The 24415-nt window shown below is 42.3% G+C and overlaps 4 protein-coding genes and 1 long non-coding RNA gene across 16 annotated transcripts in view; 2 read left to right on the plus strand and 3 right to left on the minus strand.

Moving 5' to 3' along the window:
• Window positions 1-5482, minus strand: part of erbin (erbb2 interacting protein) — a 52545-nt gene extending 47063 nt beyond the window's left edge. For 3 of the 4 annotated variants that reach the window (XM_084693759.1, XM_084693757.1, XM_084693756.1), the window contains exon 1: window positions 4911-5482. The gene's annotated coding sequence lies outside the window, so the exon portion shown is untranslated. The remainder of the gene's footprint in view (window positions 1-4910) is intronic. The other variant, XM_084693758.1, reaches the window with a different exon arrangement.
• On the plus strand, window positions 4245-5964 carry LOC146220471 (uncharacterized). The gene is made up of 3 exons (XR_014750885.1): window positions 4245-4578; window positions 5527-5668; window positions 5876-5964. It is a non-coding gene; the product is annotated as an uncharacterized LOC146220471 (long non-coding RNA).
• Window positions 5965-6179: 215 nt separating this feature from the next.
• On the minus strand, window positions 6180-12086 carry nln (neurolysin (metallopeptidase M3 family)). Of its 3 annotated transcripts, none has more exons than XM_084693763.1 (13): window positions 11956-12086; window positions 10828-11084; window positions 10593-10741; window positions 9958-10062; window positions 9770-9872; window positions 9492-9652; window positions 9109-9244; window positions 8634-9000; window positions 8144-8345; window positions 7696-7882; window positions 7342-7470; window positions 6900-7036; window positions 6180-6669 (listed from the first exon to the last, which is right to left on the minus strand). In XM_084693763.1, exons 2-13 carry the CDS (start codon window positions 11054-11056, stop codon window positions 6514-6516), a joined length of 2061 nt encoding a protein of 686 aa, XP_084549889.1. In that variant the 5' UTR covers window positions 11057-11084; window positions 11956-12086; the 3' UTR covers window positions 6180-6513. The 3 variants fall into 3 exon arrangements, with proteins under 3 accessions (XP_084549889.1, XP_084549888.1, XP_084549890.1); XM_084693762.1 differs by having other exon boundaries at window positions 11851-12004; XM_084693764.1 differs by having other exon boundaries at window positions 11961-11979.
• On the plus strand, window positions 6547-17017 carry sgtb (small glutamine rich tetratricopeptide repeat co-chaperone beta). 5 transcript variants are annotated; one of them, XM_084693773.1, is made up of 12 exons: window positions 6547-6772; window positions 12022-12095; window positions 12993-13107; window positions 13196-13299; window positions 13395-13470; window positions 13600-13699; window positions 14198-14302; window positions 14439-14577; window positions 14852-14914; window positions 15420-15457; window positions 15555-15638; window positions 15745-17017. In XM_084693773.1, the coding sequence occupies exons 3-12, from the start codon at window positions 13008-13010 to the stop codon at window positions 15854-15856; spliced, it is 921 nt and encodes a 306-aa protein (XP_084549899.1). In that variant the 5' UTR covers window positions 6547-6772; window positions 12022-12095; window positions 12993-13007; the 3' UTR covers window positions 15857-17017. The 5 variants fall into 5 exon arrangements, with proteins under 5 accessions (XP_084549899.1, XP_084549898.1, XP_084549900.1 ...); XM_084693770.1 differs by having other exon boundaries at window positions 6548-6772; window positions 12996-13107; XM_084693771.1 differs by having other exon boundaries at window positions 6548-6707; window positions 12996-13107.
• A 47-nt stretch (window positions 17018-17064) lies between these two features.
• On the minus strand, window positions 17065-24411 carry trappc13 (trafficking protein particle complex subunit 13). Of its 3 annotated transcripts, XM_084693767.1 has the most exons (14): window positions 24054-24398; window positions 23818-23957; window positions 22860-22928; window positions 21572-21671; window positions 21306-21390; window positions 21043-21170; window positions 20838-20910; window positions 20438-20482; window positions 20033-20050; window positions 18696-18829; window positions 18202-18400; window positions 17972-18072; window positions 17468-17615; window positions 17065-17367 (listed from the first exon to the last, which is right to left on the minus strand). In XM_084693767.1, exons 2-14 carry the CDS (start codon window positions 23861-23863, stop codon window positions 17260-17262), a joined length of 1254 nt encoding a protein of 417 aa, XP_084549893.1. In that variant the 5' UTR covers window positions 23864-23957; window positions 24054-24398; the 3' UTR covers window positions 17065-17259. The 3 variants fall into 3 exon arrangements, with proteins under 3 accessions (XP_084549893.1, XP_084549894.1, XP_084549895.1); XM_084693769.1 differs by lacking the exons at window positions 17065-17367; window positions 17468-17615 and adding an exon at window positions 17689-17873 and having other exon boundaries at window positions 23818-23992; window positions 24341-24411; XM_084693768.1 differs by lacking the exons at window positions 20033-20050; window positions 24054-24398 and having other exon boundaries at window positions 23818-23990.
• Between the last annotated feature and the right edge of the window lie 4 nt (window positions 24412-24415).

Below are 24415 nucleotides of genomic sequence, written 5' to 3' on the forward strand. Positions count from 1 at the left end.
TTAATACAAATATTTATTTTAATAAAAAAATATATATATTAAAATAAAGATTTTTATTTATATGTAATAAAGACATATTTAACAACAAGCATGATGGAATATATATATATATATATATATATATAAATAATCATGCTTGTTCTTCTATAAATAATCCATGTGTGTTTCTAGGCGATATTAATGTATAATCTGGTCAAGGGGACTGGAGGAAGGTGTGTGTTGGCCTCACATCAAGTCTGTCGTCCACATGTTTTGTCTACATGTAATAACGGGCCGGGATTACGTACACACATACTCCCCGGTTGTGTCTCTCGGTGTTCAGCACTCGATTGGAAATAAGAAGGATTTGGCTTTGGGAGTCCTGACAGCCATGCAGAGGAGTTACAGCGATGCAGAGAGCGAGAGGAACAGAAAGAGCCAGACAGCTGTTCTCTTAAGTGGGTCACAGAGGCAGGGACATCATTAGAGGAGGGGAAGCTGAATGCACAGATGTGTGCGTTGCCAGACCGGCCTGTCAAGTGTTACACAAACCGATAGGGCCCGTGTAAATAAACACCTCCGTAATACGGCTGAAATGCACCAAACGGTGGGAAATTTGCAGGAGAAAAAACGCTTTCGCGACAACATGGGCTGGAAATGGTTCCGTTTGACGCAGTGGTACAAAACCTGACCCTGTGGAAAGGAACAGTTTCTCTTCTCCCCCTCCCCCCTCCCCCCCCCCACACACACACACATTGGGTCCGACTTCAAAGAGAAAGCGTGACTTCGTGCAGAGCTAAATTTGGCGGCAGAGAGACACACAGCGAAGCGTCATCGCGCGTCGCCCTTATCTGATGTTTTGCGGCCGCATAAACGGCACGACACGGCAGCGATACCGACATCCGTCTGAACCCAACCTGGGGAGGGTTACGGGGTGTCCATGTCGCTAATGAATTTCACACCGTTCCAACAGTCTTGTTGCCACGGCTCGACACGCTCCCCAGCCCGTATATCCCTATCCCGACACCGAACTAAACAAAAGTCCCCCCCCCCACGATGCCTCAGGCTACTCTCCTGTATACAAAACAGATCAAAACACAGCCCTCTCCTCTGACGTGCCACAATGTGGGTTTGTGACACGAAGCTGAGGGAAACACATATGGGGTCATCCCGTGGTCACGGAAGTTACATCAAGCCTCAGTACGCGAGGACCGGGGCCCGCGCCCCAATGTGGTTTTAAAACAGGTAGCCTATTCATTCATTTGACTGGCACAGCACGACAGTCATGTCGGCCTAGGTCTACATCTTAGGTCTTCAGGAACACACAGGCTGGCATCTTGGGTCACATTCTAGTTGGAATGTGATTAACAGTACGCGGGCCTGGTGGTGTGTCGGCCAATCGGTGTCCAGGCCCTCCAGGGAACAGGGCTCTCTCTTCTAAGCCAGCCTTTTCCAGTTGTGCTGACTCCACAGTGTACGCAGGGACACTGACAATGAAAAGCTTTCCAAATGTTGATTGCCTTTTTCCTTCCGACAGGCCCAAGGGCTAAGCCACGACGGTAGACGGTAAACGGGGGGGTGGGGGGGGTGTGACTTTCAGCTCCGTGTCGTGGGACGGCCAGGTTTCCATGGACACAGAGCCCCCGCAGCCTGGCTGTGAGCCCCCCCCCACGCCGCTCCGCTCTGCGAGTGAAGGCATCGACTCTGCCTTTCGTTACAGGTCATCATCAGAGTGCTGTAACACCCAGTTAAGGCAACTAAAGTTAAGCTCACATCAACACACGGCAAGGATGATGGATGTCTGTAGCGCTCAGACTAGATGAATCGCCGGTCACCCATAACAAAAGGGGGGGGGGGGGGGGAATAGAGGATACAGTCAAAGATAAGTCTCTTACACTTCATTAATCTATAGGGGAGGTAATGACATGAAGCTAAATTGAGATTAAAAGCCCATGTCTTGGGCCTCCCGGTGATTTCAGTTGGTGGCGTGCCAGTTGACGGGGGCTTGCGAGGTGCGGAGTTAAGGCAGTTGGAGGGGGACACAGAATGAGCTCGCTGACACAGTCGGGGGGGGGACTGAAACAGTGAGCTAGTAAGGAGCCACAGGGGACCAGTCCTCTTCCAGTAGGGAGGCAGAGCCGAGGCATTAGTACTCCAAAAGAGGCCCTCTGAACTCTGTGTAGATGATGAATGTGATTTACATTACAAGGAGAGAGCGAAGGGGGGGGGGGGGCAGGGAGAGGGAGCTTGTGCTTATTCTCAAGGACGCTGCTGAAATCCAACTGACGTTCTGAAGATGTCGCCACGGGACAGCCGCTAAATGGATAATAAATTAGGCAAATAGCTGAAGGTGTTTGTCCTACCTTGGATCCTACACTAAGGGACAACACCAAAGGTCACTGGGACAGAGAGAATCTTGTTTTTATACACAAAATATTCCTGAGCTGCAGCTACTGTGCCTGCAGTACCTAAAAAACCTGTATGATTTCACAGCAGGTGTATATATATATATAAATAAAAAAAATCGAGTTAAGATTGGCTTATTAAAAGGACATATTGCATATCCCATTTTTCAGAGGTGCACCAAATAAGAAAGAGATCTAATGAATGTGAAACGGTGATTGTAATCCTAGTGCTAGAAGCCCAGACAGGCCAATTTAAGGATCCAGTCAGTGCATGATGACTGGGGTTAAAGGATCCTCAATACATCTTAATGGAAACATTCCATTGCACTTACACAATCACTCCCAACAAATGCATGTCTCTGATGTAGGCTATCTGCAGGATGAGCCTAAATATTTTCTTTCCGAGGGGAGAAAAGGGGGCCAAACCATTCTAAAGTAAAGTAGGGGGATATGGAAAATGCCATAAATCATCAATGTTCGGTTTGACAAGGGGGAAGCCTATTTCATCTTCTGCACATACACCCCTGTTTTCAACGGCTGCTTGCTAGACTCCACCAGCCAAAGCTTAACCCCAGACCTGTATCTAGTCTGAAATTAAGTCTGCAAGATAAAGTTTATCCTGGAAGAGAGTGATTTAGACAGGGGATGGAGAAAGCCTGGTCCCATTACTTTTTCGTGTAGATTAAGTTCAGGTGTTTTGTAAAAACAGCAACTGTTTCAACCATCTCATGTGCTGCTCGAGAAAGGTCTAAAATAGTCTGTTCCACATGGTCACAGTTGTGGAGAAACATCTTGGCAGATTCAAGCTGATTTCACATTGAATCTCTTCACATAATGCTCTTACATAGCAGCATATTTGCAGATACAGTCTAAAGACACTGCTATTGTTACAACGCAGCGACAGCGCAAAAGGTGCAGCATTACACTACCGGATGTTATTATTACTAATGATGCCGTGGGGCGTCAACAGGTAGAGTGAGTAAAGCAGGAACTGGAGGAAATTCAGTTGACAGGAATCTAAAGTATGCCTCTCAGATAGTTCCCTTCCAAATTGATTTAAAACATGTTTGAACAACCATGGATTAACTGGAACTTGTGTACGATAACAGGAAATACAAACATTCAGGAACGTAACAGGGAATTAAGGCACGACCCCTTGACGATGATAGCCTACTGTTTGAGAATGTTGAATTGGGGTACCTTAAATCTTGTAGGATCTCTCCAACAAGTCAAAATCAATTAAATAAAGAAGATTAGGCCGTTCTCACATTGATAACATCCCATCAAGTTTCGTTATCATCAAATGTTTGTTCGCACTAGGAAATGTGTGCGCCGACACGATAGGCAAATTAATCTTATTGACAATGAGTCCAGGCGTTAATTCCAAAGAACTAGCCTCATCCTGTTGGCTTGAATATCACCAGCTAATTACCGAAACAAGGTGGTCACAAACGCACCGTTTTATACAATAAAGACAAGTAGGGGTTTAGACACAGTGAGGATCTTCATAAGTAAAATGCGTTCATCATTGCTGCTCTCTCACCCAAAAAAGGTAACCTAGACACTCTGCACCAACTGACACCGTTAAAGGGGGTTATTCTAATACCAAAGCATGCCTCAATTGGCCAAAGTGTGTTAATCGTATTAGCTGAAGTAGAATTCGCTCGGAGAAAGTGAAAACGTCAAGATGTCGATTAAAAACCATCTGTCGTCGACGAGGAAGCTTGCTTACTTAATAAATACCGTAACTAGCGAGCTACAATCCGTTTGGTTTCAGACGGGACAGGACAGAAAGTGTCTATTTGATCATTTAGAGGACTTAGAAAGATCGATTTAAAATTACGTCGGTACACAGTTACATTGCCCAGACACTGTTTCAGTAGGGTTCCGTGTCGTAGCGGGTGGCCCCCAGTTCCAAAGACCATACTTCCTGAGAGCTCGCTCACCGGGTCACAGCTTTTGTAAAATGCATTAATAAATAACCCAATGTGCCTTTTCACCTGAAACAACGACACATTAGTCAAGCAGTTCTACTTAAAACATACATATATAATTTCACCTGTTCAGCTACGGTTAGCTGGCTGGCAACGGACGGGGAATAACCACTGCTGAGGCATTCATTGGCTGTCTTAACTGTAGCTCAGTAGCTACAAAGAAGAAAATTAGACACATTGAAGAGTGTCCAGTGAAAACGGTTTGTAAATGTGTTAGTAGTCACCGAGCTAATAGATCTAAACACAATTGCATTTGGACATGCGGTAATCCATGGCTTTGTTAGATTCCATCAAAATAGAATAGACTGATGACAACAATCCATTTCTGCAGTCAGAACATAAGTAGCACAGGGGCTCGTTAACGCTAGCCTAGCCTAGATCTGACTGTTTGCTAGACTACATAGTCCACAGACTAGTTTTGTTCGACTGACTACACTGTAGCCAATGCCAAGCTAACGTCGTTGTTAGCCTGCCTGCTATTCGAACTGACAATGCTTGTGCCTGCCGGGTTATGAATATCAAGGTTACTTACCAATATATCGTTGTCGTATTATTAGTTACTTTATAAGTTGATATAGTCCAGGAGGTGATAAGAATCCACACAAAACTTAAGTTGTTATGGTATGTGAAATTCTGCATAAAAAGCTTTTTGAATAGTCACAATAACATTCTTTCGTCCGATTCAATCTCCCAAAAGTTGTTTATCGTATTGAATTTGTGTTTAACCATGAAAAGAATGATGAAAACTAGCTAACAAGATAAAATAGACATTTGACATGATAAGACTCAATCAAATCGGTAAAAATTCTCGACCTAGCATTAAAAGAAAGCATCCAAAATGTCCACAACACCACCACGGCACCAGGCAAGGAAATACAAAAGGCAAAAAATGTCCACGAGCTCCTAACCCTTTTCCTCTGTAGTGCGCCGCACCCTTAAATTTCAATCATATTCTTCCATTCTCTTCATTGTTAAGAATATTTTCCATGCAGCTTGTCAGAATAACACGCTACATCCAATCCGTAAAACACGAAGAAACGCAGGCTTAGTTTTTCCGTCTGAGCCCAAACTGAGTAGCTAACAACCTAGCGAGCTAGTCAGTGAACGCTGATGCTGTCTTTGGCCCAAACCTGTTTTTATCATTTAAGACACCCGGGTCACCCCGCGGCGCCATTGCCCGCATTCAACTTCACAGCAAGGTTCAGAAGATCTCCGGGATACCATGATGAATCAAAACGAACGTACCCAGCCAATCCAGCAGTCACCGACGTCAGTGACACAGTGGCAGTTGTAAGATAGCGTTTTATTTTAGTACATCAGCAGTGTTGTCGTTACCGGATGCATAATGTTGCTTATATGCTTTATTTTCAATAGCATAACTGCCAATTCAGTTATCATTTGAGTAATATACAAGCCATGCAAATTAATATCGATGTGAAGGTTACCGTCTCTGGTGCATGCCTACATGAACTCTATTTCGTGTGTTGGTTATTAAAGGAAATGAGCGAGTCTCGATACCCCTTCAGGATCATCCCACTACCCCCACCGAAAGAGCGCAGCTGCATTTAGTCTTGCCCGTGATCAAGGTACATACGCCCAGTGTTAAACGACATCGCGGCACTCATCGCCAATATCATGCTTCTATAAACGATATAGCATACAACATTATCAATATGATCACAAAACATATGTTTAGCCAGAGAGAAGCTAGTGTTCTAATGTGTTTTGCATGGTAACCATGGTGTTTGTCGCCCCCTAGAGCATCTAGACTAAACGTCCAGAAACAATCCAGATTCGATACTGACAAATGCAAATTGTGATATATTTCTTCGCATAGTTGAAAAATACAAAAATACATACATTATTTGCGTAGATATCCAAGTATAATAAACTTTCTACTTCTCTGGTTGCCTTGTCAAAAAATCTAAGATGTGACATTAAGGAACTACATTAAGACCATAAGATAAGCATACTACCATAAATAAAACTGTGGGTATTAACAGATTTCCACAGAGCTTTGTAAAATAACTACGGAAAATACATAACATTTAATATCATGCAGGTCAAACATTAAGCCTACAATAAATGCAATAAAAAATGTTTTATTCTATCGTGGAATACAAAAGGGAGGCTCCTCATGTTCCGTTTTGTATTTCCCCAGATTTGATGAGCCCCTTGCATTGGAAAAAGGCATCCTGGCAAGGTTCTCGACCCAGGAAGGATTTCAGCATGTCCATGCCATCCACAGAACCTCCAGCTTCTAGAATTGCCTGTCTGTACTCCTTCCCCACCTACACACGGAAAGAGGAACAAAACAAAACTAAAACAGGTGACTCGACCCTCTCGGAGGTTTGGCAATGTAACCGTCAAACATCAGGAGTCCCTGTACTTACTGTAAGTCACTCTGGATAAGAGCGTCTGCTAAATGACTAAATGTAAACATCCTGTCACTGCAAACATAAGTCACATTGTTGAAATAAGTCATTTAGGATTTATCCATCTAAAATCATTCTTTTGCTACCTTCGGGTTCATGATTCCTTCCTTTTTAAATCGACTGAAGAAAATGTCCATAGAGTAAACTTCACTCCACAGGTACCCATAGTATTGGCCATCATAGCCCCCAGCCAGGTGGCTAAAACTGGCAGTCATATTTGTACCTGTGAGAAAAAAACAAGGTCGAGATGTTGGTCGAGACTTGAGAAGCATGCAACAGAGACAAAGAAACGTGAATCCCACGTATTGATCCACACCATTAGTGAATCGGTGTTTGTAGTGGGAGTCAGATGGCTGAGGGGTTAGGGAGTCGGGCTATTAATCAGAAGGTTGTTGGTTCGATTCCCAGCTGTGCAAAATGACGTCGTGTCCTTGGGCAAGGCACTTCACCCTACTTGCCTCGGGGGAGAATGTCCCAGTCAATCTGGATAAGATTGCTGCTAAATGACTAAATGTAAATGAGTCAGACCTTGAGTGGCAGGGACACCGAGGATGTCTTGACAGTGCTTGGCGAACACCTCAGCAGTATCTGCATGAGACTGGGTGTGTAGAGACTGGTCCACTTTACTGAGGACTATCTGACGTAAATTCATGAGCCCTGAACATGAGAGAAAAGAGGAGTTGGAGAAGTCCTGCCAGTCAATGAAATTATACCCATTATTAAAGACACACCATGGGAATGTTAAACTTGGCTAAGCCACAATGATGGGGGGGGGGGGAGGGGGGGGAGGGAGTACTACACATTGAAAGAAACATGTTAGTCTTGTAAGACTTGCATCTTACAACCTACTGTTGTAAGGAATAGATATGGTCCGTGTCTGACCTGTATTTGCTACCCTCGAGGCAATAAGTTTGTTGAGCAAATTGTCAGGAATGGGACTGTCATCTTTGTAATGACGAGACATTCTCCTAAGGGGTTCCTTCTCCCAAACCCAGTTCTCCAGCATTTGAGAGGGAACTTCGACAAAGTCCGTCTCCACCAGGGTCCCGCTGAATTCTGAATATGTGGTCTAAGGGATGTCAATAAACATTTAGTGAGGAAATATCCTTTTGTACACACACACACACACACACACACACACACACACACACACACACACACACACAGAGTCCTGTTTGTCTGACATAAACCTGTGTAGTTGCCTGTGCACTTGTTGAGTCTTGCTTCCTGCTTCTCTGATCCACTCAGATCACCCGTATATAGGAGTTCTTGATGATCTGATTTGGGATTAGGCACAGAATCATTTTCTCAAAAAGCAAAAGTTCCCTACCTTGGAGCACAGCTCGTGCATGACATGGCCAAACTCGTGGAAATATGTCTCCACCTCGTGGTGTTGCAAGAGTGAGGGCCAGCCCTTTGTTGGCTTGGTGAAGTTAGCCACCATGGCTGCCACTGGAAGCCTGCGTTTCCCATCAAGCCCCAGGCAGCCTGGCTGGAGCCCAAAGCAGGCAGCATGGCCATACTTTCCCTCTCTGGAGGAGGGCAACAGGGACATTACACAACATGGCATGACACATTCTCAGAACCATAGATTCATCAACACCAGTCCCAACATAGTCATTGTGACGGGTTAAAAAAAGTAACAAGGGGGGGCTGGGGGGATTCGTTCTATATATTCTGTTGATGTTGTATGTTTAATTTGGAGAAAGAAAATGCAACTAAAGAAACCTTGATCTAAAAATAAAATTAAAAAAGGAACAAAACACTCTTCAAAATAAGGTCATCCGTGACACAGATTTGTAATACATTGAAATATACACCTTGGATGTAGATCCAAATAGAACTGGCCAATCTCCTCCCCAGTGGCTGTATCCATGACTGAATAGAGACTGACACTTTCATGCCAAACATGGGCGTGCTTGATCTGTGAGAAGGTGAGGCCCAGCAGGTCCTGGTAGATACTGAGGAGTCCAGCTGTCACTACCTCCAGTGGGAAATACTGGATCAGCTTGTCCTTATCCACCGCAAACTTCACCTGCTCAACTTGGTTCATGTAATAGGGCAAGTCCCATGCATTGATCAGTCCATCAAAGGTTTGGCCCCGCATTAGACAGTCTCTCTTCTTCAGAGCTAGAATGTACTTCCTTTCTTTCTCACCCACTGGTTTCAGTTTCTCATAGAACTCATCTATGAAATATAGGAAGAGAGCAAAGGAGACATAAACTGTGTGCTTATGCAGAAAAAAAAAATCAACGTCTCAACATTGGGGTTTGATTATTTTAGAGGGGGACGTACCTAGAAAACGTTCTACATTTGTAGCATTCTTGGCCATGTTCATCTCCAGCACATAGTTTGCATGGTTATTGAAACCAAGTAAGTTGGCAACCGTCGCCCTGAGCTTTATCAGTTGTTCCAGAATGGCTGTGTTTACCTGGAAGAAAAACATCATCAATCTACATCTAGTTATTGGCCGGGTTTCCCAGATTCGTTAAGAAGCTCTTAACGCTAAGAGCTTCTTAAGAACGTTCGAAGAGCGCTCTAGAATGCTCTTAAGAAGCTCTTAGCGTTAAGAGCTTCTTAACAAATCTGGGAAACCCGGCTATTGTCTTTTTCCATGACTGGATGTGGAGGGCTTTGATCTATTTCAGAAGTATGTGGGAGGATTTGAGGATGTTTACCTCCTTACACCTGCTGTGGAAGGCTGTTTCAGTTTTTCTCCTGGTCTCAGCCAAATGGCATCTCTTCATCAGGGGGAAATAGTGTGGGTATGCCAGCGTCACCTTGAATTGCCCATCCACAGTTTTCTCCAGACTATTCAGATAGCTATCTGCTAGTCCGCCTTGGAGGGGGTTGCAGTAGATATAGACCATAACTGATGTGCAATATGAAACATACTATGTCCAATGTGAAATAAGTCGTAGTAGTCTCGCTTTTATTGAGTGCCGTTTCAGCTTACTCAGTTCACGCTCAGAGAAAACCAGGTAAGTGTTATCCTCATTCAGGTTTTGATTGAAGTCAATGGAAAGTTCACTTATAAGTTTGGAGATTCTTTCTACTTCCTTAGGAAATAAATAATAATCACAAATTCAGTCCAATTTGTCCTAATTTGTATTGAAACACAAAACCCCAGGGGATTTATACAACCTCTTGAATGTCTTTTGACAAGTGCAATCCATTCCGCTTCCCCAGTGTGATTTGTCGGTCTAAGAATCTTTTGGCTTCAGGCATTAGATTGTCCAGCTGCTGTTCCTGCAAACACAGACCAAAAACAATCAACAGTCTCTGAAGAGGCAAAGCTAGTTCTGCACTTAGTCAAACTGCCCCCACGCCAGGTGTTTGGAAAAGACCCTGGGCATGGTGGTTGCCATAGAGACACAGTGACAATTGAATAACAGTGCTCACAGTTACAATTCTGCGAAAAAAAAAAAAAAAGACTCAAGCTAGCATTACAAGCTAGTTCAATTTGATACGACGGCAAAGAGTCCTAAAATGTCCCAGACTGTTGGGGCTATGATAGTATCAATGGGTGTCAGTGTGGTTAACTGGGCTGAAAGCAGTCAGGAAGGAGCCAGTTCAACAGATCTTATTGCACTTGTAGACTAAACATGAACCTAAGAGGAGAAATAGGGACACTTGAGACATAATGTTTTCTCGTTACGTGACACGCGTGCCAAATCACCGAACCCAATATTTCACGACTAATTTGATCTCCATTGGGCATAAACAAACTTGGACACCAACGGCAATTTGAAGTAAGTAGTTTGTGTGGGTGTATGTACCTGCAAGGCGAGAACCCTTTTAAATATGTCCTCCCTCATGCTTGTCTCCACGTCAAACTCAGACAGTTTCTTATCTGCCTCAGTGCTGGCAGACCTCACCTCCTTACAAGGAGAGACGTACTGGGGGAAATCAAGGATGTGACGCGAGCCTGGGGAACAGAGTATTATTCACTTACGACGGAATGCAAAGATGATGCTTCCCAATATTCCGATCAATCCCTTTGACGACACTCACAAGCATATTCCAGCTTCGCACTTGCCAAAGCATTCAAGGTGTTGTCAATGGAGACCTTTTTGATGTCCAGCGATCCAATGTTGTCGTAGACCTGTTTGATTCTTTGGATCAGGCTGTCTGTCATGCTCTTGATTTGGTCTGTTGTCAGGTCCAATCTTAGAGCGTTTCTGCTGTCTGCTGCCTGGCTGCAGGTTGTGGTTGATATCAAACGTTGGTTCAGTAGAGTCATTCTCAAGATGGGTTTAGAACCAGCGACTCTACAGGGGAAAATAAAGAATAAGACTGAGTCATGCGCATGCGTGTAGGCTTATAATTCTACTGGGCAAAACGGTTTACTTTGTGCTTTGATAAGCTTTTGCTTGTTGCTTCTGTTATAGAGCTAATCTTCAGCAACCGTTAGCTTACTTGTCAACATATTGTCATGTTGTCTTATTGGGAAATTTGAGGTTTAGGCGAAATATACTGTTGCCCACCAGTGTGCTCATAAAATCTAAATGCATCAGGTGCAACATACAGGCTAAATAAAGCCCTACAGAAATGATTATCTTTACTAAACAAACAGTATGGGTCAACGTTGCGAAACCTGAACCCCCAAATACCATGCTGATAATTTTTTCCTGTCTAACGATGATCCCCAGGAAACTTAGCCCATATTCTCCACAACAGGAATGCAATGGTAACACAAAACGGAGACATACAATGCCAGGTTCATTGCTTAAGCTACGCTACAAAGTGTTCAACCTTTCAAGGGTACGACTTTGTTAGGTAGCCTAGTTATTTAAGCGTATACTACTACATTTTAATTCTTTAGACATGGTCTAAATAATCTTTTAACATTAACACTTTCACCCTTCTCCTGTTTCATAGCCGTTGTGGTATGGCTGTAAACGCCACATGCTATAATTTATGCCTTTGGTTAATTATAGTGCTCACTCAGCTATTGACAGCCAGCCAGCATGGAAAAAAATTGTATCAAGTAAACAAAAGTATCAAGCTAAGCCATAATGTTTGACAATTGCCTACCGGAAAAGCGTCGGGCACACTACAATTCTCAGCGAAAACATGCCAGCGAATTCATGCGTTTTTTTTGCATGCAATTTAAATTTCGTTTCAACTCCTTCCTCTTACTGTACTTCTTGACTGATCCAGCGCTCTATTGAATCTGTTCTGTTCGCTTCCGTTCTAAATGCGCAGGCGCTGAAGATGTGATCAATTTAACACAGAAGAACTCATGACGCGGTAGTAGGGACAGCTGGAAAATTGCTCAGGTAGGTGGGCGGGCATTAATAGCTTTTGATATCGTAATGTTGTTATTTACGATAGGTAAGCATTTTGATGTACAGAAAGGGTAACGTTTGCCCTTTTCCTCCGATTTCTACCACATCTTAATGATGCTATCTCATTCAAAACGATGCTTGCCGACCATTCAGCCATGATGGGCTGCATGAGCACAATCGTCAGTGATTTTGTATTTATGCCATCCGAAGAATTAGTCAGTGACCATCAGTGCTTAGTTTGATAGAACGATCGCTTTAAAATGTTGACTGAGTAGAAACCCCACATTAAGTGTTGGCATTTTATATGACATCACTACTGCATCATAACATGTCAACACTAAATATGTTGTTATTAGGAGTGCGTGTAGCCAATGTATAGCCTACGTGTCGAGCGATTTTAAATATTCGTATAAAATAATGCCTGAACGGTCCGATTAATAACGATGGGAGTGTAGGCCTATTCCAAGACTATCATTAGCAATAGAGAACGCTATAGGTTTAAACATGACTTAAATGCAAATTATGTGCAAATTCAGCTCTGTCGTTTTAACTGTGTATAATGATGTGACTGAACTGTTTTTTAACGGAGCTCTCTGTCAAATCCAGAATAGAGCTAGTTATATTCAACTTTTTCCTGGAGTTGTCTTGGAAACAAGAGTTCCCTCTGACATTACCATGATATTTATTGCACACTATACCATCCACCTCAACAATCACAGCTTCGTGTTGATATAGAAGACAAGAGCAGGCATGATGACTGCGCCAAAGAAGCCAGTCACATCAATTTATGTTAGCCATAAAGAGTCTGCAATCATTTCTAAGTATCAATACCTTTGCAATAACCATGTGTCTCTCCTAAAATAATCCCTAATCACTACTTGTGTTCAGCAGTTTGCAGAGAAAATGGCAGTGGAGAAACGTCTTGCGTTCTCTATTGTGCAGTTTCTGCGAGATCAAACACACTGTGGAGCTTTGAATTCTGATGAACAAGAAAGCCTCGAAGGTAGGTCAGACAAACTCACTTGTTATTCAGAGTACTTGCCTGAGTCACACACACACAAAAAGTTATATTTACTGCCAACCTTTTGCAGTCGCAATCCAATGTTTGGAGACCACCTTTAGGATCAACACCAGTGACTGCCACCTGGCTGTGCCACAACCTCTGACAGAGATATTCCTCAATTCTCTTCTGAAGGTGACTCACCAGATTACTCTATCATCCACAAATTGTAGCACATGTACAGATGTATCAGTACCTCTACAATTTTGGAGGTTTTGTGTTTTGTGCAGAACGACAACCTGACAGTACCGGAGACATCGCCCTCCCCTGCGGATATTGAAAGAGCAGAGCAGCTGAAAAACGAAGGTATGTGACTAACCGAGTCCATCAACACAGCCAGTCCTTTGGAGGCATCATTTGCTAGTTCACAACAAAGAAATCCTGCCATATTTTCAGACAAATCCTGAATACTCACCACCATCTCTGTATTTGCAGGAAATAACCACATGAAGGAAGAGAACTACAGCTGTGCTGTGGACTGCTACACAAAAGCCATTGACCTGGACCTAAGAAATGCTGTATACTACTGTAACAGGTACACAGTCAACTGCTTTGGGGACTCTAGAGTTAACCAGAAGAATGATCTCTTTCACAAAGATGCACCGTACACCCTGTTCACTAATACACATCTGCAATTTTGTGATGGTGTATTGCTTTGTAACTGCAACTTATGGTTTGGTGGAATGAGTGTTGGTTTTTAACCTCTACTTTAAAGGCAGTGTAGGTAATGTTGTTGAGAAGCACTTTTTGTCATATTTGCTGAAATAAACTTCACATCCATCAGCAGTCAGGTATTCATGTGTTTTGGGAGAGTGACTTCTAAGGGAGGGGGTAGGATATTTTGATTTGAATCCTTTCAAATTCTAGCTAAAATGGCTAGGTTTGCAAAACTTGCCTATCCAGTGATCCTGCCTTTAGCTACTACGTACTCCGTTTGCAGTTACAACAGCCTGTGCATGTGTATTATTGATCTGCAAGGCATGAAATGAGCGAGCGAGCCGGGGATCTTCCCAAATACCTCTGTTCCTCCCAGGGCTGCAGCACACAGCAAACTGGGCCACTACACAGAAGCCACAAGTGACTGTGATAGAGCCATAGGCATCGACCCCAGCTACAGCAAAGCGTACGGAAGAATGGGGTGAGTTAGATTCGTCAAATTGAAAATGTCCGTGTCATCTGAGCCCCTTTTGTGAGAAGTCGGTCAAAAACGTTATTGATGTGTTAGTTTGAATTGTACGACGACACTTCCATCTCCTATTTTGTCTCTGCTCTAGCTTGGCCCTGACTGCCACAAACAAGTATCCAGAAGCCATTTCCTACTTCAAAAAAGCTTTGGTGTTAGATCCGGAAAATGATACGTACAAGTCCAATCTGAAGATCGCAGAGCAGAAGCAGAAAGAAGCAGTCAGTCCAGTAAGTAGAGCAGCACTGCTTATAGTTCCTGACTGAAGGTCATTCTGGACATAACCAGCGTTGCAAAACGCTCACACCAGCACTGAAATAGATTATGCTAAAACACAAACAAAAAGCAGTACTTACTTTCATGCTCAGTAAGAATCTTTTGGTAAGAATGTTCCAGTTATGTCAATGATGATAAAACACATTAGACAGACTTTTTTTTTTAAGGACAGTTTAATTGTATATATTAGACAGTGATCATAATGATATTTGTTGTCACTGGTTACAGACTGTCACTGGGTTGGGATTTGATATGGCAAGCCTCATCAACAACCCCGCTTTCATCAGCATGGTAAGACTGGATATATAGCATATTATCATGGGATTTATTTAATAAAAGCTGTCATTATTTGATGTTAGACATTACTCTTCTCTTAAAGGCAAGAATGTTGCCCTTCATGCCTCAGAGTAGTCCTATCTCGAAACGCAGGAGGCTCATACTTAAATTACAGTGTTTATGATACGTTTAGTTGAGAATGCTACCTTAATTGACCTTTCGACAAGCAGCTGGCCAGCTATTCAACATATGCCTTTGTCAAATGGCAGGGGAATTCTCTCGTGGGTGATTGGGACTGGTAGAATTCCTGCAAATGAAATGTCTGCCAGGGAATGAATGTCTTTACAAGCATACCAGGTGGTCAGTGACAGCTGAGGTGAATGAAGTGATAGATCTCTGAAATTGGTATAAGCTCTAAGTAGTCACAACACAAGAGAATGTATCTGTTGCGATGATAATGCAGTAAGGGGTATTTGTTTCAAACCTTCGACGGGACCCATTGTAACCTCTGTGTTTACAGGCTGCCAGCGTGATGCAGAACCAACAAGTGCAACAGCTGTGAGTGGGCTTCATAATGTACACAACAGTGTCAATCCACATCCCATTTCAACATATCTCAACATCCGAAGTCTCTCCTCTCTGTTTGCATGATCAGAATGTCAGGAATGATGTCCAATGCAGTTGGAGGGTCGGCGGCAGGGGTGGGAGGATTGTCAGACATTTCCAGCTTGATCGAAGCGTAAGCCTCTACTCCCAATACGAAAAATAAAGAAAAGTGTATTAAGTCATCAAAACAGTCAAGTCACAAATGCCCACATGCCCTGGCCGTGTTGCGTTCCTTCCAGCGGACAGCAGTTTGCCCAGCAGATCCAGCAGCAGAACCCAGAGTTAATAGAACAGCTGAGGAACCACATCCGGAGTCGTTCCTTCAGCGGCAGCGCCGAGGAACACTCCTGACTCCTGGTCTGTTGGTGTCTCTCCCACCCACACTCACCCTCACTGCCCCTACAGGTCAAGTGCTCAGATGATAGTGGAGAAAATACATCACGTTCAAGGGCTCAGGGACTAGTAGTCGTGTTGAAGGCCTACCACTGAGAAGTGAGAAATACCATGTCATGGGAGGAGATTTGGAGACAATACCAATTTTCAGTTGTTTTCTTCCATTGCAGGGGCAATACAGAGGAAGGGGAACCATATGACGTGATTACAATCTCTACACCCATTCCTTAAACTCACATCACCGGCAGGGCTGGACTGGAGAGACGGAGATGCAATTGATGGCACTTTACTGTGACTGGGGCTTTGGGGAGAGGAGGAGGAAACAGGGCAACCTACACATTCTAGATATACGATCGGAAGAGAGAGAGAAAAAAAGTGAGAAATTGTAAATCACATCGATATTGACGGTACACGGCAACTGGTTTCTTTCTTGAACACTGTTTCATTCCACGTGGATTTGTGTTCTATGTGTTGTGCTGTAGTAGTAATGTGGAAAGTATTGCCGTGTTCAGATGCAGACTTATGTATACTTCCATCCCCTGTAGTTATCACCTGCAGAAGGCTAAACAGGAATAATGCATTACTTTAGTATTTGAACAGGTAGTATTTATGCTGTATTTCATAACTACAGGACAGTCGCACACAACCGCAGGGTTCTTATCTATTATATTATGTTTGAAGTTATTATTTTTGTACTGAATGTTGGGTGACACCCATAGCCTTTTATCACACAAAATTTAACCATTGCTTTAAACTGCACTTAACAGAATGGCAATTTTCCAATGATATATAGTAAGCCCTTAATAACCATGTTTGCAGCCCTCTCCTTGTACCTAAACAATTGCACCTTAGCAAACATAATTATGAAAATGCCATTGCCCTTTACGCCTGTTTAAGTTTCCAATACTTGGGCGATATTGAGAACAGTAAGGACATAACCTAATTGTTCATTTTGCATGCTTTAATCTGATATTTGTCACTTTATGAAGCTTATTGATATGCTTGTGAACGAGGACAGCATTGTTTTGTCAAAAACATGTCAATAAAGATGTCTTAAAATTCAATAGTTGTCAGTGCCTCAGAATGACAGTTTTACATCTTTAGATGTCCTTGGTTAAATTCACCTGTAACAACATTACTGTTTCCAAAGTGAAATAAATCAAAGATTAAGTTAATGACTTTATTCACAATTATTCACATTTAAAATCAAAGTGTGTTTCAGAGAAAACACTTAAAAACAATACATATGTTAAAACATGATCTCTTCGGGGTGCAAAAAATAAGTGACAGGTGATGGTAGACGCAGAGAGCGCAACGATTGGTCCATAAAGATGCAAGCAGCAGTGGTTCTAGGCATGAGTTTAACCCTCCCGGCTCATGAAGGGGCAGACCACACACACTTGAGCGATGTCATCATATTCGTACGTCCTCTTCAGAAACGTGTCCGTGAGTCTAAGTCCTGATATACTCTGAAATTCAAACAAAAAAAATCACCAATGAGGAATTGGTTACCAACGCACGGTCCTGTGTTACGTAACAGCAGCGCTCTGAGTTGAGTGAGACCCGTACCTGCAAGCCTTGGAAGGAGGACAGGAGTTTGAGGGGTAAAGACAGGGAGGCGCTAGGGCTGACCTTCCCCAGCTGACGCCCCGATACGCCACACCAGTGGATAGACCTGGTGTTACACATATCCAGCACCAGATCCATGGTCCTCTCACTGCAACGTGAACACAGTTGTCCTTCAAAAGCACAATTTGAGCCAGGAGCATAGGTTTGCTTTCAAATCCACCCACGTATAACGTAGGGGGTCAGATGGCTGAGCGGTTAGAGAATCGGGCTATTAATCAGAAGGTTGTTGATTCGATTCCCGGCCGTGTGAAATGACGTTGTGTCCTTGGACAAGGCACTTCACCCTACTTGCCTCGGGGGGAATGTCCCTGTACTTACTGTAAGTCGCTCTGGATAAGAGCGTCTGCTAAATGTAAAATGTAAATAATGAAACCTACACCCCTGAATGGAGCATTCACTGCAGAGTGCAAACAGATATAAATGTATGTTCTTTTCTTTTTTTACCTGCAGTTCGTGATCTTACAGACAATGTCAAAGGGTTCCTCGAGGTTCACAGTGTCAGGAATCATCTCCAACGATAACCTGACATCTCCATAACCCGGGGCCTGGTGGTCGCATGAAGAACTAACATGAATCACAGTGCTAGGGACTGCAAGGAACGTCCGAATCATCCCAAAACTCACACACTGGCAATACCCTGGAGGGACAGTCGTGCTGTGATATGATCCCCCTACCATTCTCTGTAGCTGGCTGGTCTGTAGTCTCCCTCTCTCTCCTAGGTTCGTCTTCCATACGATGTCCAGTTTGCCTATGACAGTCACACCCTTGATGACGCCAGCTTTCTCAGCATACTCTGGTTTAGGTTTGAGGCAGTATAGGTATTGGCGTGTGTCCATGGGCTGAAGGTAGGACATCTTCCCAAATGTAGATGCTCTGGGAAAGTTCAAGGGAATGAAGACAGATTTGATTAGGCTCCGTAGCGGGCAGCTTAGCTACTAGCTACTGCATCTCATCTACACTGTGCATCATGGCCTTGTGTTGTATGTAGCCTACATATTGTCTGTGGTTGTTGTGCTAAGACAGCTGTGAGAGATACCTGAATTTCCCCACGGGATTAATAAAGTATTTATCTATCTATTCAAAATACAACATAAAAAACGTTTTGTTTTTTTCTTCTTCTCTTCAGTAAATTGATGATTAATGAACCACCAGGAGTAGAGGAAGGTACCCGTCTTCACCACACGCCACAGTGTTGAGCTCAGTGACGTTGTACATGACGGAGGGCTCCAGAGAGACTTTCTCCATGAACATGGGGGACGTGGTGATGTTCTGAATCTGAGCCTCCAGGAACACCTCATCTGTCTGGGAGGGAGAAGTCAAGGGTCAGGCTCCGCAACCCTCCAAAGGGACCTCCAAAACCCCTGCTCCAAGGTCAACAGGATGGAACTTCTAGACTTTGCATTGATGGCCTCTTGGTTTTATCGTTTGTCAAAATACCTGACAATGTTAACCGTTTCCCATACAAATGTTGGTTATTTGGAGTCAAGCCAAAATGTTTTTTTTTGGGGTGGGTGAAAAAAGAGACAATGTTTGTTATGTAAATATGTAATGCCATTCAAACCACGAAAAGTGGGAATTTTTTACTTTTAAAGCCAACAGAAGTCAACTAAGTAATAAAAAGGCTGACCCGTTGACCTTGGTTGAGTGGATTAGTACTAGGATATTCAGGACATAAGGAGAGAAAAGCAGAGGTTAGTTCATGCCTGCAATCCACAGTCTAGGTATGAGAAGGGACCACAGACCATTGCGGCAGACTGACCAGGTTATTGTTACAGGACAACACAAAGCTGGACATTTCTCCCATGCTATATCTGACAAGTAAACACTCCTCGCAAGCCTCAGACAGACAAAAAGTATCTGGCCTGCAGAGTAGGTGTCATATTGTATTCACAGTAACAGAAATGTCATGCTATGGAAAGAAGTGAGACACTGCTGTATGTGAATATCCAGTTCATGTCATAATTGGCACCACAATCATCATCCAAACATTAATAATGAGCCCAACCCTTAAAAGATTTTACCACTTGATTATTCCAAAATTCTACATTTTAAAGAGATCGAAATCAAGTACACCCATGGATTAGTGTCTACCCATTTCGCCATACTTCGGAGAGTTTGATCATCTTCGCCTGGTACAAACCCCCACATTTCCTTTCGCATCGATCTTTGTGCCACCCTAACACCCGATTGATCATGTCCTGTGCGAGATGAGTTAGCGAGAAGACGCAAGCGTTAGGAGAAAGAACAACGGCAAAAAGAAGGAAGAAGCACGCCAAAGCATCTAAACAGCCAGGGTATAAACTCTGAGCGTGAAACAGGATATACGTCATTCCGTTTCCTCCACACTTGAGGAAACCGAAGACTCTGTATCACTGTCCAAGCGAGCTTTTTCCTTCCTTCAACCTCACTCACTCTCATTGGCTTTAATAAGAGAAGGAAAAACTTTGCTGAAACGAAAGGATTAAGAAAGCTTATTTCAGCGGTGAGGACGGAGAAAACAATTACCACGGAACTGAGGTCACTCTAATGGAGAAAATGAAACACAAGAGACAATAACAAATGAAGGTTACATGCCAAAATAGAATGACAATGGATCTTTGTATTCCACAAAAAACAAAGCACTAATAATATGCAAATGAGAAGGGGGATGGTGTCTAACCTACTATAACTACATTCAAGACCATGGGAATCCTTAACCATGAAAAATGGATTATGATAAGCTATTATGTGCTGTGTAGCATAAAACTGTCATACAAAAGTTTGTAAAATGGTGTAGACGCATTGTGAGAGATGTGTGTAGACAGCTACTGTATGATGACAGAAAGAAGAATTCTATCGAGTAAATTCTAAGGCATGTTTAAGCATTATCTTCTGTTCTGGTAGGAAAGACGAACAGATAGAAACACTTACCTCAGCATTGTAGAACTTTGTTTTGACATCCAGTGGCTTCAAAACCTGATGGAGAATAGATTGCAAACTGAAAGCAGCAGCAGTTTTATCAGACTGGTCCTCCATTTAGCATCAAAAAAAATATTATATGGAAACCACATTTTTTTAAGCAAGAAAGAACATTCCCAGATTCCCCAGTGGTCCCAGTGAAACTACATCCAGTCTTTTTTAGAGACTAAGCTGGTTCATATCCTTACTTTAACTGAGAGCAGTAGACAGTGGCAATGCTTCGGAAAAAAACCTATCGCTTGTGTGCTAATTGAATCCACTTTTTCCACATATCTGTGACATTGTTCTAGTTTGAAGTCTGCTCCCCAACATTAACTCTAGCGAGGAACGTGTAAGGCCACAAAAGACTTACCTGAAATTTAAAGAACTTCCTGAAGTAGAGCTTCTCTCCAGACTGTGTGGTGTAGCTGACAGCACAGACCAAGCTGCGGTTGGTGAGACGCAACTTGGTCAACATTATGACGCAGCATTCTTATTGCACATTCACTACAGATCTCACGGAGTAAATATGTACAGCATGTGTATGTGGTCTCCACCAAAATATAAACTAAACATACATGTGAGTTCCAATCTCTTTGACCTCATGGTGGATGACATCATCAATGCAGCATTCAGGCTTGAGTTCTGTGACGGCTGAGTTTGACGCTGATAGGTTCAGCCTTTGTGAGCTGGTCTGCAGGTCAGCCTGTTTGAGATGTCAAAGGGGAGAAATGTTGTAAAGTAAAAAAATAAAAATAAAAAAATCAACAATGAACAGGATTTAAATTGTGGGTGGAAAAGTTGTGTACTTCAATGAGATTGCTCTACGGCTATACTGTACCTTTACTAGAATGTCCTTCACCAATTGGGTGCTGTCATTGTGTACACTAATGTAACTGGAGAAGGTCTCGCCAAGGAAAATGTTTCTGTGTAAAGCAGGGTTGTCAAATTTAAACTGAAAGGACACACGCAAGCAACCATATACATATTGGTGGGGTGAGGTTATAACCAGGAACACTATAAACTAAATGGCCATGAATTTGAATAAAGTCACACTAAGTGTGTGGTCTTCTTGTTCCATCTCGAGCATTTCAGAGGGTTCATTACCCAAAGTTCTGAGGTAACGTGAGCATCTCTCCGAGCATTAAACCCTCCGCTCCTTTGATGGTGGAAGGGTCCTCCTTCATCAGCAGACCAAACAAATCCCCTGTCAACGTAAGAAACAAACACAAACACTATGAGAATCTTGTTAAGGAACGTTAAGGACTTGGGAGGCAACTGGAAGAAGCATTTTCAACTAACTTACAGACATTCAAAATGTACTTACTAATACTGCCCACAAAAAAACATTTCCTCAGACATTATGAATCTCTGAATGAGAGATTAGTCCTAGAGCTGCAGATTAGACAAAATGTGAGAACAGTGTAGCATAAAAAACCTGCATTATGTTTAATGTCTCCTAAATTGTAGTCATCTCATTCATATTGATTTAATGCCCAGGTATGCCTTCATTTCACATTCATCCACTTGTATAAATAGCAATCCAACCCAGAAGTGTCAAACTGATTTATAAGATGAGCAGCATTGAGTTACCACACTAGTGGTCACATTACAGTATGCTGGTCTGCAGCAGAAGGAAAAGCAAACACTGTAAATTCTCATCGCGCCTATAGACTAAATTTGGGAGCTGGATCGTTCCAGTAATATCTCTTGAGTTTTTTGGAAGCAGATCATGCACTGTTGGGGCAGTTACTAAATGGGAAAATCTGCCTGCCACTACGAATTTCAAACGTCAACATGCATTTGCATTATGTATCCATTATTCCCTGAAATGTAATTTCCCGAAAAATCCTGTGTCTTCCAACTAAATTGTTAACATCATTATTATTTACCAAACCACTGTCATGACGTAAACAACATAGTACATTTATTCATTTAGCAGACACTTTTATCCAAAGCGACTTCCAAGAAAGAGCTTTACAAAGTGCATAGGTCACTGATAATAACAACAAGATAGCCCCAAAGCATTGCGGGTAGACAAAACAAGAAGCACACATTGTTAACAACCAAAAAATAAGTGCCAAAGGGAAGAACCATAAGAGCATGTAGTTAAGCAAGTTACATTTTAACCAAAATGAATCTCTAAGTGCAAGTGTACCTGTAGAAAAGCAGCAGCAGTAAAAATAAAAATAAGATTAACAAAAATAGAATATTTTGCAGCGAATACAACAGTTTAAATCAGTTGCCACTAACCAACAAGAGCAACAAGTCTCTAAGCAAGAGTCATTGTATAGTAGTGTTTATAGTCAGCTATTAGCCATGGAGTAAGTGTAAACTCTTATTATAGAACTTGTCTGCATCAAAGAGGTGAAATGTTATACATTGACTAGTTTACCTGGAAGATCTCGATCTTCGCATGTCACTGGCATGTTTGTAAAGAGAGTTGGCTTTGTTAACCGCATCACTGGAAAAAAATAAAAAATAATAATAAATTAGATTAGTTGGCATGCTTAGTTTTGGCATATTACAATAATGAATAATTATGTACATTTTTTACAGAATTTTATTCCATGCATGACGTAACTGACTACATCTTCTTCCATGAGTATTTTGTAGACAGGTGCAGTAGGTCTGCCCTGTAGCTACCATTACCACCTTCGGTAGGTCAAAGTCATCACATTCACTGTTTTGATCTTTGGTGGTCTATAAATGTTTCGTCCACAAATAGTCCTACAAGCTCTGAACAGTCAAAAGTGACATTGTGTAAATAGCCAAGGACAACCATTGCTTGCCATACACGACTTAATAATCAAGGCTACTGTCAGTACAAAGTAAAATGTATAAATAATGAACATATATAGGCCTAGTTAGTAATGGGTACCATTTGCTTAATGATAGAGCTTAATGTTTTGTACTAGTATTTTACTAGCAAATGATCAGAGTTTCTCCAGGACTGTTGTATATTAATTTTACTCTAGTACTATATCGACTTTCTGTCATGTTAGCCTAGCTTTGTTTTTGTTTGGTTTCACAGAATTACAGGGCTGTTGTTGTTTCGTATTGTTTTGTTAGACTAGCGCTTTTATGGTTTTGTTATCCTGTGTCACTTGTTTTAGGAATGGAACTTTATAAGGCTTGCAAGGATAAATAATTAGACCATTTTTATATGAAGAATTTCCTGAACAACATGGGCTAGCCTAGTTAGCATAACGTTAGGTTAGCTAGCTAGTTTAGCTACAGTGAAACAGACGTATTTAAACAATCTCTCATACAAACAAACTAAATAGCTCACACCCACAGAAATGGCGACTATGATTACGATCTCATCAGCACTGTCAGCTGTGTTAAAATACCTTTTAATGCAAGTAAATGCTCCTGTTTTGCTTGAGTCACATCCATTTTGTCTGATTTCGCTGTGACCAGAGATTCTAGAAAAGCAGGAAGATGGCCAGGGACGGTCTTCAATCGTGGGAACAATATCCGCACTCAGCCGCTGAAGACACTTATTTTGTCAAATGCCAATTCATTCTAATGGACAGTATTATACAAAAACATAAACAAAATATGACAATATATCATTAATGTTTACCATTGAGGCAGATAATGAGGGGTAGCGTAGTTTATCATGGTTATCACGGTTAGCTAAGTGTCCCACTGAAAAAGGCTCGTGTTTGCATTTTATTATAAAATTCTTCGTAAAACCCTCAATTTGAATTGCCTGTTGCTCAGATCAACGACACAATGCTAGTACTAAAAATCATTAGACTCCAATTCACAAGGGCCATATATTGCTAGCATATTTTTTTGTTGCGTGCAGCCGACAAGGTATTCGTTATATTTCTTGGTTCGCAACTACATCTGTGGCTGAACTCTCACCTTAGCTGACGACAGAACAGAAAACGTACAAGGACAAACTGTACTGACTGCTCGAAGCGTCGCTCACACTGTAAC

This window comes from Hypomesus nipponensis, chromosome 27 (genome assembly GCF_054491055.1).
Source record: "Hypomesus nipponensis isolate SF chromosome 27, ASM5449105v1, whole genome shotgun sequence".
Lineage (NCBI taxonomy): Eukaryota > Metazoa > Chordata > Actinopteri > Osmeriformes > Osmeridae > Hypomesus > Hypomesus nipponensis.